The sequence below is a fragment of the Vigna umbellata genome, chromosome 2 (assembly GCF_029865625.1).
Source record: "Vigna umbellata cultivar VRB3 chromosome 2, Vumbellata_1.0, whole genome shotgun sequence".
NCBI classification, from domain to species: domain Eukaryota; kingdom Viridiplantae; phylum Streptophyta; class Magnoliopsida; order Fabales; family Fabaceae; genus Vigna; species Vigna umbellata.
In genome coordinates this window covers 5,654,326-5,671,324 of record NC_142166.1, presented here as the reverse complement: position 1 = coordinate 5,671,324, position 16,999 = coordinate 5,654,326, and the positions used below count along the sequence as shown (strand labels likewise).

The 16,999-nt window shown below is 30.1% G+C and overlaps 2 protein-coding genes across 5 annotated transcripts; one reads left to right on the top strand and one right to left on the bottom strand.

Moving 5' to 3' along the window:
* The first annotated feature begins 4,963 nt into the window (after window positions 1-4,963).
* Window positions 4,964-10,037, top strand: LOC124839286 (mitogen-activated protein kinase kinase SIPKK-like). 3 transcript variants are annotated; one of them, XR_015784044.1, is made up of 10 exons: window positions 4,964-5,332; window positions 5,414-5,504; window positions 6,483-6,617; window positions 7,739-7,963; window positions 8,070-8,252; window positions 8,353-8,582; window positions 8,979-9,024; window positions 9,113-9,211; window positions 9,456-9,505; window positions 9,642-10,037. XR_015784044.1 is itself a non-coding variant. In XM_047315058.2 (9 exons), the coding sequence occupies exons 1-8, from the start codon at window positions 5,256-5,258 to the stop codon at window positions 9,203-9,205; spliced, it is 1,080 nt and encodes a 359-aa protein (XP_047171014.1). In that variant the 5' UTR covers window positions 4,964-5,255; the 3' UTR covers window positions 9,206-9,241; window positions 9,642-10,037. The 3 variants fall into 3 exon arrangements, 2 of the variants coding, with proteins under 2 accessions (XP_047171014.1, XP_047171013.1); XM_047315058.2 differs by lacking the exon at window positions 9,456-9,505 and having other exon boundaries at window positions 9,113-9,241; XM_047315057.2 differs by lacking the exon at window positions 9,456-9,505 and having other exon boundaries at window positions 4,965-5,332.
* Window positions 10,038-10,052: 15 nt separating this feature from the next.
* LOC124839285 (protein phosphatase 2C 50-like) lies at window positions 10,053-13,733 on the bottom strand. 2 transcript variants are annotated; one of them, XM_047315053.2, is made up of 5 exons: window positions 13,473-13,733; window positions 11,905-12,856; window positions 11,484-11,816; window positions 11,116-11,221; window positions 10,053-10,623 (listed from the first exon to the last, which is right to left on the bottom strand). In XM_047315053.2, the coding sequence occupies exons 2-5, from the start codon at window positions 12,742-12,744 to the stop codon at window positions 10,289-10,291; spliced, it is 1,614 nt and encodes a 537-aa protein (XP_047171009.1). In that variant the 5' UTR covers window positions 12,745-12,856; window positions 13,473-13,733; the 3' UTR covers window positions 10,053-10,288. The 2 variants fall into 2 exon arrangements, with proteins under 2 accessions (XP_047171009.1, XP_047171008.1); XM_047315052.2 differs by lacking the exon at window positions 13,473-13,733 and having other exon boundaries at window positions 11,905-13,424.
* Window positions 13,734-16,999: the final 3,266 nt, after the last annotated feature.

The window sequence follows — 16,999 nt, the reverse complement described above, 5'->3', positions numbered from 1 at the left end:
TATATATATATATATATATATATATATATATATATATATATATACACCTCTATATTTATATATAATTACATGTCCTTACAATATCTCTTATATACTAGTAAAAACACATTTATGTTTACTTTTTTTTATCATAATAAAAAATAATAAAATTATTGTTATTATTATTATTATTATTATTTTAAAATTAAATATAAATAATTTTATAATTTTATCATAAGTAACTTTTATTTATTTTTTAGGTAATTTTTTAATTAAAAATAGTTAAATTTATTACTTAAAAGATAATACTGATAAAACAATTATTTTAATTAAAAGAATTATTTAAAGAATAAAATTGGAAAATAAAGATGGATACCAAAAAAACTCTCCTTTATATATATATATATATATATATATATATATCACAAATATTAAATTAAAAATATAATGAACTTTATAAATACTTTTCTTTTCTTTGGAAGCTAACCTAAACACACTTGATTACTTTAACTATTTTTTTTTTTTTCAAGTGTTGTGATATGGCGTTCAAATGGTTTGGTACAACATTATTCTTTGGTGAATAAATGTGAACCCATGTTGTTTAATTTTTTTCTCTTGTACAGTTTTCAATGAGGAAAATTTGAACTGGTAGAGTGGTTAATTTGTTGTTTTCTGATGGATTATTCATAACTTTAATAATCAGCTAATTAATTGAGACTAACCTATAAAATACAACCAATTCAACGTTGAAAAACTTTAAACAAATGAAGTGTAGCAGTTAATTATTGGAAAATTTTGTAGGATTTGCGTTTGTGTTCACAAGAGACGAGGGAAATATGAAATAATAAGGCAAGTTACTCTTAGCTTCAATTGCTTGACTTTTCTTCCACATATAAACCAACAACAATCAATGTTAATGGAGTGTATTAAATAATGGAATATGATGAAAAATGGTAATAATTCTTAAAAAAAATCATTGTTATATATATATATATATATATATATATATATATATATATATATATATATATATATATATATATATATATATATATTTGTTTGTTTGTTTATTACCACAAGAAAAAAAAAAGTGAATATTCATATTCTTTCGTTTTGAATAAAGGTTTATTTTCATATGTTTAAGAAAAATGATATTTTAATACACAATAATTTTTTTATATTCATTTAATTTTTTTATAATTATTTTATATTTATAATCTATATCAAATAAATGTAAATGTTTACAAAGTTAACATTACTTACAAGTTAAAATTAGTTTAATAATAATTTATGTACATATTTCACCCTTTATTCATTAAGAAGATTACCTATGATAGAAACACTAACTCTCAATCATTATTTATATGCGCTTATCGATTTCAATAATATTATCTAAATAAACTTAAAATTAAAACTCATTTTTATTATTAAATTAAAAGTATTAGGAAAACAGAATGCGAGCAATTTTATACCTTATATTTAATCAGCATAACTAATTATTCCTTAACAATAAATTCTAATCAATACTAAAAATTGTGTGTTAGAAATGATATCTTAAAATAAAGTCTTACTTCTTTTGACACAAAATCAAAAACACAAATTTGAGTGAGATAATATTTTAAAGGAAAAGTCTATAAACTTCAAAACAATAAGCCAAATAGTTAATAATTATATATTAACAATTCAACGTTGAAAATATTTGCAACCATGCAAATAAACATTGTTTATAACAATTTCATTATTAGATAAAGTTTTACTTGTTTCCTAAATAGTCTTGGTGTTCACACGTGTATGATTATTTATAATGCATGTCACGATATTACAAAATTGTGACCACTTCAAAGACTACTTGTCATAAACAAACGTGTAAACTGTTTGTATTAAAATATTCTTTTACTACTTTGATTTTTCATAATTATTACCTAAAAATTTATATTTATATAAACTTTTTATTGTTTATTGATTAATTAACAATACATGAAAAACATATTAAAAGGATGGTATTATTTTGTAAATATGTGGTAATAATCCACTTGTGTGTATATATATATATATATATATATATATATATATATATATATATATATATATATATATATAATTTTATATTTTAAGGAATCATTTCTTTAAATTTAACTAATTTTTATTTAACTTTTTTAAATTTAATCATTTTATGACAAAATAAATAAAAGTTATTTATAATAAAATTATAAAAATTATTTTGTTTTTGTGATTATAATAATAACAATAATAATAATTTTATTATTTTTATTATCATGTAAACATATATGAGCACGACAGATATGGTTTCATTCATATTCATATAATAATAAGGGTGTTGCTCCCTCCACCACCATAGCCTTCTCCCTCCACCTCCCCTTTACTATTTTGCCCCTCAGTAAAATTTTATTTTTAGAATTATTGTTTTTTAATTTTACTCATTTATAACATATTTCACTGATAACGTACGTAGTTCCTTGTATGAGTAAAATATTTTTCTGCAAAGCTCAGTGATCGTGAAAAGAATTATCAAGCAATATTCCTCTTGCTTTCGGTGCAGTACGTGGTGTAGTGCGTTTGTGGTGTAATGTGCTTGTCGTGGTTCCTCTCCAGGTACGTAGTCATAATCCTTCCAATAATCCTAAACCCTAAACCCTTCCAATAATCCTTCCAATAATCTTTCCAATAATCCTTTAACCCTAAAACGTAAAATGAAAACGAAGCCTAAACGGATGACATCCGTTGAAGGATGTCATCCGTTTAAGCTTTGTTTTAATTTTATGTTTCTGTTATTATTTTATTAGATATTTTAATATTTTGATTTATTATTTTTGAATATCTTTTTAATGTATTTTAATAATGTATATTTATATTAGTTTATATTTAAATATTAAAATAATAAAATAATAAAAATAAAAAATTTTAACTTTAAGGATATAATTGGAATTAAAGATAATTGGAGAAGTAGAGGGAGAAGGCTGTGGATGTGGAGGGAGCAACACCCTAATAATAATAACATCGCCTCTAATTGTATAATTTTGTAGTAGTATTATAAACATTATCACCTCTAACTATGAACCTTTGACGACTTTTTTATTCTCGGCTCTATATATAAAAGATTTCTTAAAAAGAATAAAATTTGATAATGAAACTCTTACACCAATAATGAGAACAAGCTCTTATAGTGTATATCAATTCTTAGACTTTTGTTTGTAAGAAAGAACATTATTTTTGTTCATTGATATATAAAAGAGTGTTTGTATCTTGTTAGGAAATATTCCTTTCTAGTGAGTAAAATACGTTATTATTTATATTACAATATTTGTTTCAAAATGTTTTAGTTATGGATTGTTAAATCCAATTAAAAGTGGTTACGTCTAAAAGTGGATCAAACAATACTTGGTTTTGGATTTTGACAACCCATTTTACAAAATGCAGAGAAAAAGAAAAGGGTGACTATGTTATTAGTTTTTTCCCCTTTCTAGATTGAGGACATGAAGATAAGAGAAAGCATGAACATTAATAATGATTATTCATATTCGAATAACCCATTTGTAATTAACTGAATCCAAAATTATTTATATCCAAATAATCCAACAAATTAAATAGTCAAACTAAATATTAAAATATTAAATTTGAATTATATTAGATTAGCAATGTTGACCGGAGCTTGACTACTAGTTTAACTCTAATGTTCAATTTAAAAAACACATACACATAACATAATTCTACAAGAAAATGTTCCATTTCTAATTTAGAACTTGTTAAATGTCTAACTTTCTTGTTAATCATTCAATTTTGATGGTTATTTAATTAATTTCCTTAAATTTTGAAATGTTGATATATCTCAAATTGTTAATTTGTGAATAAAGTAGGAAAAAAAATTTTAGATGTTAAAATACTAAGTTTTAGTATATAGATCCTAACTATTTTGATGATGATACTCCAACGAAAATTTAGTAAGGAACATGGAGTTAAGAGTAATTTAACACTTTTAAAAGTTTACTCGTTAAATTTAATCAATCAACAAAAAATGGACAAAAAAATAACGAATTTTGTTTGAATGAAATTGGTTAAGTGAATTAAATTTCGTGAGTGAAATTGAAGTTGTAAAATTTAGGTGTCATTAGAGAAAATTATCTAAGCTAATTCAATTTGCTCGTTGAATCTTGAGAAAAATCTTAAAAATGAAGAATTCACTTTTGAAATTCATCAAAAGTAATTAGTTCAGCGAAAAGTGTGTACGATGATTTTGGAATTAAAAGCTATAAATAAGTTTTAATAAAGAAAAAATTTAAATACCTACTTCGTTCTCATGAGGTGAATTTCTGTTTATTCATATACTTTTCATAATATAAAGATTTAATTTCTTCATTTTGAAAACTGTGTACTAAACATAAATTTATCTTTTAACCTAGAAACGAAATAAACATTTAAACCCAAAGAAAAAACATCATGGAACTGAGGGGAGAAAAATATAAAAAAAAAAACTATATTAAAATAATTGAAAAAGTTTGAAAATGAACCATCCCCTTTTGTCTCTAATGATCTTCATGATATATATATATATATATATATATATATATATATATATATATATATATATATATATATATATATATATATATATAATAACACGGAGAATTAAATTAAATTACGCAAGCTATAATTTTTAAAATAAAATAAAATTTTATAAGTAATGATGACGTTAGTTTCCATCACTCAAAGATAATTAATTGCATCATCAAGACCCATTTATTTTATTTCATGAAGATAGTAATCTGGATGTGCGTGTCAGTGGAGTGGGAAAAATCTGTAACATGAAAACCTTGATTATATATGTGTTCATAGTTTTCCACGAATTATTAAATAAAAAATTGGTCTTTTAATAGAATTTGCAACTGCACGTGAGAACACTCCCATAAAGAAAAAGGGACAGTGAAAAAGGAGAAAGACTATTAATACGAGACGCGCGTACAATGTCTGAAATGTCAACACAAGTCTTCGTCTTCAAACTTCAAAGCTCATTTCTTTAATTTTTTATTATGATCCTTCTTCTTACCAACCTATTGCAACTTCAACTTTAACATCACAATCTTCAAAATACACTATAAATCTTTCACTTTCAACTCAGTTACTTGCACATAATATATACTTTAATCACTTACTTTCCCTCATATTTTTTCATCGTATTCATACATAATCTTACTATATCTACGTATAAAGAAGGTTTTTTTTTTCTCGGAGCTGGGGGACTCAACTGGGAGCTCATAATCATGAAGAAAGGGAGCTTAAGCTCCGGTCTCAAACTCACTGTTCCTGCATCTGATTGGGGTTCATTTACCAAGTTTTTGTGAGCCTCTCTTTTGATTCAATGTGTTTGTTTTGTGTATGGTTTTGGCTGATTCGAATTGTGGCTATTTTGGTGTGGTAGGTCTGAGTCTGAAAATGAAACGTTCAAGGCAGGGGACTTGCTTGTCGACAAGGAAGGTGTTCGAGTTGTTTCTGAGAAGGAAGTGGAAGCTGTAACATTTTTCTCTTTAACGTTCTATGTTTTGCACTTTATTAGTTCCCTCTTTGAAAAATGTGTATGTTCAATTGGGTTGGTAAGTTGTTTCTCTTTTAGATTTGATCTTTTGATACTTATGAAATGCTTCCTCTGACAAGAAGGGGTTCCTGAACTTGTGTTGTTCGACAAAATGCGGCACTTTTTGTTTAGAAGAAGAAAGAGACTTTGCTTAAGATGGATTATCTGGTTTTTCTCCCTTATAATAAGATATTGTTTAAAAAAAAATTGGATTTGGAACATAGTGAGAAGGGGGTTGAATTTAATTTTTCTCTGACATTCGTTTTGTCTATAAGCAAACGGAACACAGGCTGCAAGCTGATGAAATTAAAGATTTTGTTCTGGAGACATTGTTCAATTTATGAAATGCTGAATCCATTTAGTTCATAATTTCATTTATTTTCTATCTAAAACAAAATTTGTTTTTGTTGTTTTCTAGACTTAAGAAATTTGTCTTGGTTTCTACCAGAATGTTGTGTGAACTTCTAGAGTCAACAGAATGTGCCAAAGCGTCATCCTTACTCTGCTTTTTTTTTTTAGTTTGTGTTTTTAACTCGTCAGTCATGGTGTAAACTGCTGAGCTTTTTGGGAAATTTGCAGGTTTCTAGAAAAACACTTTTGCATAAACTTATTTTTACATGTAAGGGAGAGATATAGTTAGAGAGAGAAGTCTGAAATTAGATGATTCATATGGTAGTTAGAAATAGAGAAATAATGAATTATAAAAGGGTAAAGAGTAATCTATCTCGCTTTTACCCTATGCAATGTTATGATCTCAATTTCTCTGCATTACTTTGGTCCTTGATACAAGAGGTTTGAATTTTGGAGTTCCTGTTTAGTAGTATTTTGTTTGGTCAATATACTTTTGAAAACAGGTTACATCAGAACTGAATTCTGATGATTTTGATTTTTAGTTTAATATCTGTGCTGTTTTCAGCCACCACCAATCACGCCACTAGACAACCAGTTGAATCTGGCAGATATTGATACAATCAAAGTGATTGGAAAAGGAAATGGAGGGATAGTGCAATTGGTGCAACACAAATGGACTAATCAATTTTTTGCATTGAAGGTATACTGCATACATACATTGTTTTGAGCTAGCATCTTCTGTTTCTTTTATCATTGTTTTTGTACAGTCATGTCAACTCAAGTCATAATTTCAAAGGTAAAATCATTTTCATTCTCCATTAAATCCATTTCATGGAGAATTTAGATTTTGTGATATTAAATTTTTTTTCTCCATGAAATTAGTGAGAGTCAAGGGAACATAAGGTTTCAGGAAGTTTTGATCTTAAAAAGGGTTTAACAAATTGGTTTCCTAAGGTGTAAGTTCATTCATTCAACTAGTTAGTTTTGTTGCAGTTGCTTTTTTTTTTTCATTATATCTAAAATACCATATCGTTCATTCAACATTAGATCTGTTGATGTCACTGAACATAAATCATTGAGATGTGGATAACTTAATCAGTTAAAGGGGACAAATTCAGGTAATGATCAGAAGAGTACAGTCATAATTTTACAGGATATTAAATGTATTAATTCCATTAATTTAATATCCGTATTTTGGTGTTACTTGAATAAGAGACTGTTTCTATGTTTTGTAAAGGGAAAGTTATAATGAAAAGTTGAAAAATAGTTGTATAATGATCCTAAATTTACAATAGAAAAGATAAAGGAAAGGTTTGTTTTGATTTTCAATCTTTTATATTGAATATTCTAGTATTCTTGTGCATGAAGATAATTAATTTGATAGATGTGGTTGGTCTCTCTCATTGATTTTTGACCACATTTTCCATAGAGTTCTCTTATCTCTTCCTTCTTTGAGTTAGACTTGAGAAAGAAGGGACCATGAAGAAAAAAAAAATATTTTTCATCCCTATACTTCATCTTAATTTTTTACACACTCTATTTTATATAGCTTCATTCTATTTGAGTTTTCTCTCCATAGTTTCGTGCTGGTTAGTTTTTGGTCCAATTTCTTACTAGACATGATTTTTTCAGCCCTCCAGCCTACACAAATCTACCCCATGGAAGTTTGGGTCAAAGTGTGGGTAGGTCCACACACAGTCAACATACGTTCTTTCTTTCTTTTTCTTTCATTAGTGTATACAATTGCTTGTGTTTTGAATATGACTAAATATTTATGTTCATTATTGGTTTTATAGCATATTAAATGTGTTCTTGATTTAGGAAATTCATATGAATATTGAGGAGCCTATTCACAGGCAGATAGCACTTGAGCTAAAAATTAATCAATCAGCACAATGTCCTTATGTTGTTGTCTGCTACCAGTCATTCTACCATAATGGTGTCATATCAATCATATTAGAGTACATGGACGGAGGGTCCTTAGAAGATCTTCTGAACAAAGTTAAAAAAATTCCAGAGTCATATCTTGCTGCCATCTGCAAGCAGGTAAGAAATAAGACATTGCACTTCATCCTTGCACCATCTGATTTTTTCTCTTTTCATTCCTAACTAGACTATATGCTCCTTTCTTTGTTTTATCACTACAATGTAGGTGCTGAAGGGTTTAATGTATCTTCACCATGAAAAATACATTATCCATAGGGACTTAAAACCTTCTAATCTGCTAATAAATCATAGAGGGGAGGTAAAGATTACTGACTTTGGTGTAAGCATAGTCATGGAAAATACATCTGGTCAAGCAAATACTTTCATTGGCACACACAGCTATATGTCTGTGAGTAACACAAGCAAGTGTATCTATCATTTTTCCTCTTGGCAATTACATTTGCCACCATTTCATGGAATACAACTTGTCCATCGTGCTCATTTTGCAGCCAGAGAGAATCACTACTGACCAGAGTGGCTACGACTACAAAAGTGACATATGGAGCTTGGGACTGATTTTGCTCAAGTGTGCCACGGGGCAGTTTCCATATACACCACCAGATCAACTTGAAGGATGGGAAAATATTTTCCAGCTTATTGAAGTCATTGTTGAAAAACCTTCCCCCACTGCTCCACCAGAAGATTTTTCTCCAGAATTTTGCTCATTTATCTCAGCATGGTATACATTAACTATGTTTCAGTAACCAAATCATATAGCCTCAACCAACTTTTCTCACTAGAAGACAATTAAAACAAAAACACTCTCATCCTTAAATTAGTTGCGATACTAAGAGCCTACAATTCAAAAGCAGAATGAGTATGTAGCCAAAACATGTAGTCTGTCTAATGGTATGAGGCCTTATGTTCATATTTTGTAATATAGTATATCTAAATGTGTCTGAAGCCCTTTATATTTTTTAAGATATCTTATATAATTTCATTGAACAAATCCTCCTGTGTTTAAACATATCTTAGAGATGGACCTCCAATCACCATATAATCAGCTATTTTGAAATAAATTTTGTAACTGTGCGTTTTATGAGGCTTCTGATCATCCTTTTGTCTTTGTGTTTAGTTTGCAGAAAAATCCAAGAGATAGACCGTCTGCTCGTGACCTTATAGTATGCATAATCTCAACTATATGAGTAACCCATGTAAAACATATCAAATACTCGTTCTTACTGTGGATATCTCTGATTTAAATTTCAGAACCATCCTTTTATCAAATTGTATGAGGAGGACTTGAATGTGGATCTTTCAACTTATTTCTACAACGCAGGATCTACACTTGCAACCATATAGAACATGGTATGTTTCCGTCCTGGACTTTATTCAAAGGTAATAGAGTTTGTGCTATGTATCACTTCACTAGGTATTCTTGAATGCAAATTACCTCAAACAGAATGTGTTGATCTGTCACTGTAGTTATTTCTATATGGAGGGAGCAAAGCAAGCCAATGTTTTAAATTGCATGCGGTTGAAATTTTGTAACTCTAAATATTGTAAAAAATTAAGGGGTAAATACAGCTGATGCAGTCACTTAATGTTGCAGTCAAAATTGCAATCGCAGACTGCTTTTTAAAACCTTGGTAACTGCTATAGGTACTCATGCTTCGACACTCAGATTATCTGATTGATTTCTAATTTTTTATTGAAATGATCATTTGTTTTTAAAGTTTGTATTGTGCTACTTAATGGATTGGAATACTCTTCTAAAGCCAATGTCATACATTTGCAGATATTATTACCTAAACTGCAAGTAAACGTGGAATGTGCTGGTTTGCTTCCAAGTTTCCAAGTCTCCATAGTAAATATATGAGGCCCTTTCACATAAACACACAGTTCTGAGCAGTGAACGTTATGGCATTCTCTGTGAACTTGGCAAATGGCAAGTTCTACTGTCACTTTATATGTAATTGCAATTTATATTCCTTTACTTGGTGGAGGATCCCCAGTTGCCATGACCAGAATTTGCAGAATGGAGCCAGCGAAACCAGCTTCTATGATTATGTCAAGGCATATTACTGTGTTGCCAAGATAGAGTCAAATGTTTTATAGCACAAACTCTTCAGAGAAATTTATACACTCATTTGAAAATAACCAATAATATATTCAGTAGTGGTTGGGATGATTATTTGAGAAGATAATCTGAAACTTTTACAACATTGTTCATTAAAAATTAATTTAACTTTCTGATGGGGGCAGCACCAGAGTGACACCTTAAGGTGAGGCATCCCTGTGCGCAACAAATTCTGGCATACAATGCATAGCCCTGTTGAAAAACTGAAGGGCCAACATAATAAATAAATAAATATGGTAAGGACTAAAAGATACTTGTAGAATGGAATACATTTGAGAAATATTCCAGATAAAGGGTTATCTATTTTATTCTTTTTTCTTGAATTTTCTTTGGGGCTTCAAGTCTATAACAATGACAGAGATGTTATCTTTGCTTCCTCTTTGAAGGGCAAGTCTAGATAGATACTCTGCAGCATACTGAGCTGCAGGGTCAGGTCCTTGGCCTTGTTGTGATGATGAGTTGTTGCCATTCTTCTTATGCCAAAGAAGGATTCTCCTTCTTGCAAAGTCACAGGCTTCTTCATTTGTCATGACATCCCATAATCCATCACTGGCCAGAATGAGGCACTCATCGTTTTTGTCTCTCTGGATACACTTCACTTCTGGCTCTGGAATTACCCATGGTTTTAAGTACCTGTCACCTTTTAAGTAACAATAGCCAAATTTACATTCAGCAACACATTATACACTCTATATATAAAGTTTTTCATTTAAACAAGTTTTTCGTTTAAACAGTCTAAAATGTGAACGGAGTTCAAATTTGGTGATATTTGAAAAAGAGCAAAATAAGGAAAAGATATGAGAAGACTAATGGAGAAACCATTTGATAACAAAACAAAAGCTTTATGAAATGTGTTCTCAGAAAAAAGCTAAATATAAACATTGTGAGTATATTTGAGATCACAAGTCCAGGTAAACCTGATTATTTCTACTATTACTCACTGTTTTTAACTTATTAAAAGGCTCATTCATGAAATAATGTTATAAGTAAGTTTTTAAGTTATATCAGACTTAACACAGACAGAGAGCTGAGCATGCCAAATTCCATATATTCAAGTCCGATTAGATTATCCATAAATAAATTTTTGCACCTGTATAAATTGGTGCTATAAAACAACACAGTAAACACATACCTATGGATCTTGACACTGCCAAAACACCTAGAACTCGGTACCCATTCCATTGTATGACCCTTCCTCCTGAAGCTTCTATCCTTTCCCATTCATCTTCTCTATTTGGCTGCAAAAGGTGAAATACAATTTCTTCCATGAGATAACTAGAGCTTCTAATAATAGTCCATTACACAAATTGAAGCATGAACAAAATTTATATAGTTCTTTTCTTTGGTACCATTATTCAATCAGAATTAGAACTTCATCTCCAAATTCAACATTGATTTCAAATGTCAATTACTAAGGCGAAACTCCAATTTTAATTAAAGAACAACACCATAAACCTATGTAAGTGTATGCAAATATTGTCCTTGAAAAGAATGTCTTACTTTGTGATCATCAGACAATGGCATTGCTTCTTTTCCGCGACACAAGACAGCTCTTGAATCTCCACAGTTTGCAACTATTATGTGAGTTTGAGTCAAAAGGGCAACCACAGCAGTGGAGCCAACAGCCTCGGAAGCAAGAGGTTCAACACTTGCTCCATTATCTTCACCAACCCCTCCAACCTCATCATCTACTTTGTGAAAGCAATTGGAGAATGCCTTCTTCCATTGGTTCTCCCAGTTTTCTCTCCCATTCTGTTCATCAAAACTCGATTGTGCAGTTGTTATCTCATCAACCAATACTGAATGAAGATGTTCCCGGCAGTAATCGGCAACCTATGAAAACATCACCCCCCATGTGACATGGAATGGAATAAGGAGTAACTTGGATGATACAATTGAAAGGAAGTGTTTTAAGGCATACCTGACAGCCCCCGTGTCCATCATACACGCCAAAAAAGTGGGCTGGTGAAAAGTTTGAGTTTTCACTCAGATAATCATCCATTACCATCATTGAAGGAGCTTGAAAAAGATGAGGCCTAACAGCAATAGCATCTTCCATCTCCTCTCTCCTTCCACAAACCGATGAGCAACCCCATAGTGGGGTAGTACTGATGGCACCACTCAATTCCAAGCATGTTGCCTTCTCCGGCATCTCATGAACCACAGAAATTGGTTTTTTATCAGACTCATCTGATCCACTTCCATCTTCACTCTCATGCCCCCTAGCAACAGAAACCATGTTCTGCAGTGGCTCTATAGCTGCACCTGGCGGCTCAGTCAAACCTGCCCTTCCATGAACTGTGTTATCATCAACCTTTATGGTGATAGGTGAACTTATTTCACAACAATTAGCCACAGAAACAGAAGATTCCTCCCTACAAGGACTAGTTTTGTCAGCAGGAGTCGATTGAGAGATAGGCTCACACTTAAAATCCTTAGCCAACAATGATTGGATTTCTTTTCTTGCCTGCTTTAGGTTTTCAGCATGGAAACAATTATTGTTTCCTTGACTTACCATTTCTGAGACAAGGTCAGCTCCAACCTGGTTGTTCTTTGCTTCTGAAGACACTTTAATTTGGGGTTGAGGACCACTATCTGTGTGATTTTCACTTTCAATTGCAGGATTTAATATTAATACTGGTGCAGTGTTTGCCCTGAGCTTTAGGCCGGTTATCTCCATGTGGGTTGTCACTGATGGATCTTTTTGTATTAAATTCCCAAGTGAGAATGGCACTGAAACCGTCGAAGTTATTTCCTCCATAGGTTGTATTTATACCTTGTTTCAAATAGCCTTATCCTATTTCAAATAACCCTATCAACAAAACCTCTTCTCAATGACAAGTTCAATTGGCACATACACACCAAGAAGATTCCTACGGCAAGAAATTAAAAGATCTCAGAACAAATCTCCTCTACAGTGTAACAAGACCCGTTTTAGACATAAAAAGTTCAAAATCAAAGGTTATATTGAAACAGTGAAGCTAGACGCTAGAATAGCCCTATCATAGACCCTTTCTCTATTTAAACCCCAGCGGAGAACAGTCCAAAAAATCTTTAATTTCTCTACCCCTCAAAAATCTTTGATAAATTCCTGGAACAGAAGGAAATAGATGATTCAAGAAACCCAAATCCAAATCATTGTCAAAGTCGGTGCCTTGTCTCTCTCTAGCAAACAAGGGGACAAGGGAAATGGGGTCATCAAAAAATTAGAAACAAGAAAACAAGGACAAGAACAAATAGTAGAAACTAGAGGAGAAGTTCCTTGGATCTGAGGGAAACAACATCCACCATTGAAATTAAATTTCCCTGGTTTCACCTCTTGTGTTCCTTTCATGTGTCAACAACAACATGGCCACCCATCCTCATGTCAACTTCAACCTACTTTATGCCATTGCTACCTCTAATAAATTAGATACTTCCATTTGTTTCTTTCTTCCATGCATTCAGACTAATCTCTTGAAACAGTAAAAGCGCAGAGTTGTTGCTTACCTTCATAAAATGAAAAAGGGACCAAAACCTCAGCAAGTAGATGATGCCAAACCCATTATTGGACTATCTGCATCAAACTTTAGACAATCAAACATGTGTATGTATTTTCTTCACCCTTTTCTTTACTCCCAAAACAACAAAAACTGAATATAAAATGCACTCTCTACTCTCAACTCTCAACTCTCAACTCTCAACTCTCAACCAATGAAAACAAACACCCAACAGATGATTCATGATTGGTTGCCTTTTATCTTCAATAAAAAAGGCAGAAAACAATAGAATTCTTCCAGAAAATGTTTTGTTTTCTTCACCAACCAAAGAAAAAAAATGGAAAATAATTGTACTGTAAAAGGCTTCATTCACACTTGTTCCCGTGCTTAATGATTCAAGAGCATGACACGTAGCACTTTCGTTTCGTTTTTTAGTTGGTCGGTTTGGTTAGGTTACATCATTCCCTAACAAATATCTAAAAGGAACGCTTTCTTTAATATCAACGAAATCTGCACAAGATTTTGGACGTGAAAGTCTTCCTTTCTAACTCTCATCCATTCCTATCTTTTTGCAAACGTGCTTTCTTTTACAATATTGTTCCAAATGGTGATCATGTTAACCAGTCTGCATAACATTATTTTATGCATTTTGTATAAGGAAAATCTTGGGAATTCAAATAGAGGGTAATTCTCGAGTAAAAATAATAATTGAAGCACGACCTGAAAAGTCATTAAGGTTTGAGATAACGTATGATTTTTTTTTAGTCTCTGTATAATGTTTTATTTCTTTATTTTTATTCAATGTGAAATTTAAATTCAGACTTATATTCTTAACATCTTAATCTAAATGTCACAAAAATAATTAAAATTACAACATTGAGACAATAAATCGAACAATCATCTTGCAAAATAATTAAATCAATTTATAATAAAATATAATTATTACTAATTAAGTAATTATTAGACTGTTATTAATTAAAAAAAATTCTAAAAATTTATAAATATAAATAAAATGATAAATAATTATATTTAATATGTATTACTTATTTAATAGTGGAATTTTTATTAACTTTAACATTAAAATACTTTATACAAATAATCTCCAAATATAAACGAATGATTAGGATGAACGCTAACATAAGAACAAACGTTCAGATCTTCAACAATGTGTAACACAAAGTGTTTGTTGGACTTGGTGTTGTGTTGTGTTTGTGGGTGAATTTAATCTTAGTAAAAATAAAAGACAACGGAAGTAGAGGACGTAAGAGTTAGAGGACATGTGCGTGACGATGAATAGAAAGATCCCCAAGGCCTAGGGGAGATGCACGAACGAATATAATACACCAATTAAACATTTACATCTTCAACATAGATAAGGATCAGGTGATTTAGGTCACACAAAAATATTAAAAATTGCACTCATTTCAATATTATATTATCTTTCCGTTGATTTATCCCAATAAAGTTATGAGAGATGATGTATGAAGAATAAGCTGTTAGTGTGTGGGTATTATCTTAATACACACAAATATTCGTATTCACTCAATATGAGTAATACCTTTACACAACCAGAATGTGAGAATCTGCTTAATCATCAATTGTTAAAAAATTATATGAAATTTATAATAGACGGATTCACACTCATCCTATTCCTTTGCCGTCCCTGTAGAGATTAAATATTATTTCACATCAAAACAAAATCTTATTTTTCCACCTTTCTTAATATTCTATTAATTACTTCATAGTAATTAATTAATTTAATTAACTTTATTCAATTTTAGAATTAATCTATCGGATTTTGCCTAGTTATAATGATTTTTAAAATACTTTTTTTCTTATTTATTCTTAGAACATCTCTTTTATACGCTTGGCACTTTTTCTGTTTACAGTTGTTAACTGTTTTGCGTGTTGGTTTTTTCTTTTTCCTTTTGTATGTAATACGTGTAAGATAAGCTTTTGAGCTATTTTTTCCAATAACATCTTTTCCTTCTTTGTTTCCTCTCATCCCTGAGGTTCTGTGCTTTCCTTCTTGTCACGTCTGTCTGTGGAATCCTTTCTTTAAGCTTTCTCATACCATACAATGCCATGATCTCTAACATTTATTATTAAAATTACATATAAATAAAACAAGACTTACAAATTTCTTCTAATTTAACTTATGTCTTTCATCAAGTAAAAGAGGAAGTGTTGTTTTTAGTTACATGAAGTGTTTTAAAGTATAAAGTTCAAAAAAATTGTTTTTCTCAATTTATTTTTTAAAGTATAAGAAATAATCTTTTTTTTAAATGTATTTTGTTAACTTTTTTTTTTCAAAACTTTTCTATTGAAATATAAGTTTTTCGAGTTCAAGAAATTAAAAGAATAATAATAAATATTTTTTCTAGATAATTTAACATGGTAATACACATTATAAAAATAAATTAGCAAAAGCTAATGTTTCTTAAAACAATAATTTAGTTAAAAATTATAAAGTGTATTAATAAATTTAATTTAGTTTTCCATTAATACTAGAAGAATTAAGGTCATTAATAATAAGCATGTTTTAAGAAGTACATAATGAAAATCCTACTATACAAAATATATGTGGAGAGTTAATTCGCTTTTAAGTTGTTCTATGTCCTTCTAAATGTCATTCACAATCTTCTTGTTTGAGTGGAACTGAATTAAGATTTTTAGAAAGTAAATTTTACTCTGATATCTTTATTTTTTATTTTTTATTGTCTCGAAAATGCTATCTAAATCAGCGTTCAAAATATTACCTAAACTTTTTTCTGAAAAAAAAAACAATTAAAATTTTATCAAGGATAAAAAAGTTAAAAAGTACATTAAAAATAAAATCTAACAATTTATCATTCTAACCATATCTAAACCCTAATATTTTTATATAGAACAAATATCCACTAAAGGGCAAAAGGTTTGGTGGCCTACATAGTGTCATTTTCCAGCACGTTCCCTTACCCAAAACCAAGGGAAAAGCATAGATAAACAAAACCAACGAGAATGGTGGTGTCACTTAAAAGCTTCATGTGTGCATTAACGATGAATTAGGCAACTTTCACCATTTCATAATTTCATTATCACCACTAATGATTCCCTTCCTACAATACTTACAAAAACACTTGGCAAAAAGGATCTTTTGTCCATACCCAATTTCTAAGTCTAGCTTTATCAACTTGGAGAGAAAATGGGAGGATAAAAAGAAGCAATGATGTGATTTCTTGACATTAATAAGAAAAATGCTGATGTCTATAGATTGTGAAGGAGAAAGAAAAGTCATACGGGAAATGGCTTCAATACATGTATCAACATGCAATACACAGGATGAACTTAGAAAAGGTTATAATTTTATAATGATTAACGAAACACACTTATGTATAATCGTAAAAAAGGAAATTCTTATTTTAGGCCTTGTTTAAGGTGGTTGTAATTTTTCAGTTTTTAGTTTTTAAACGTGAGTTTAAAAACTAGTTGTTTTGATAAGAGAGGGTTTGAATGATTTGAAATTGATTTAAAAATAATTTTAGAACCATTTCGAAA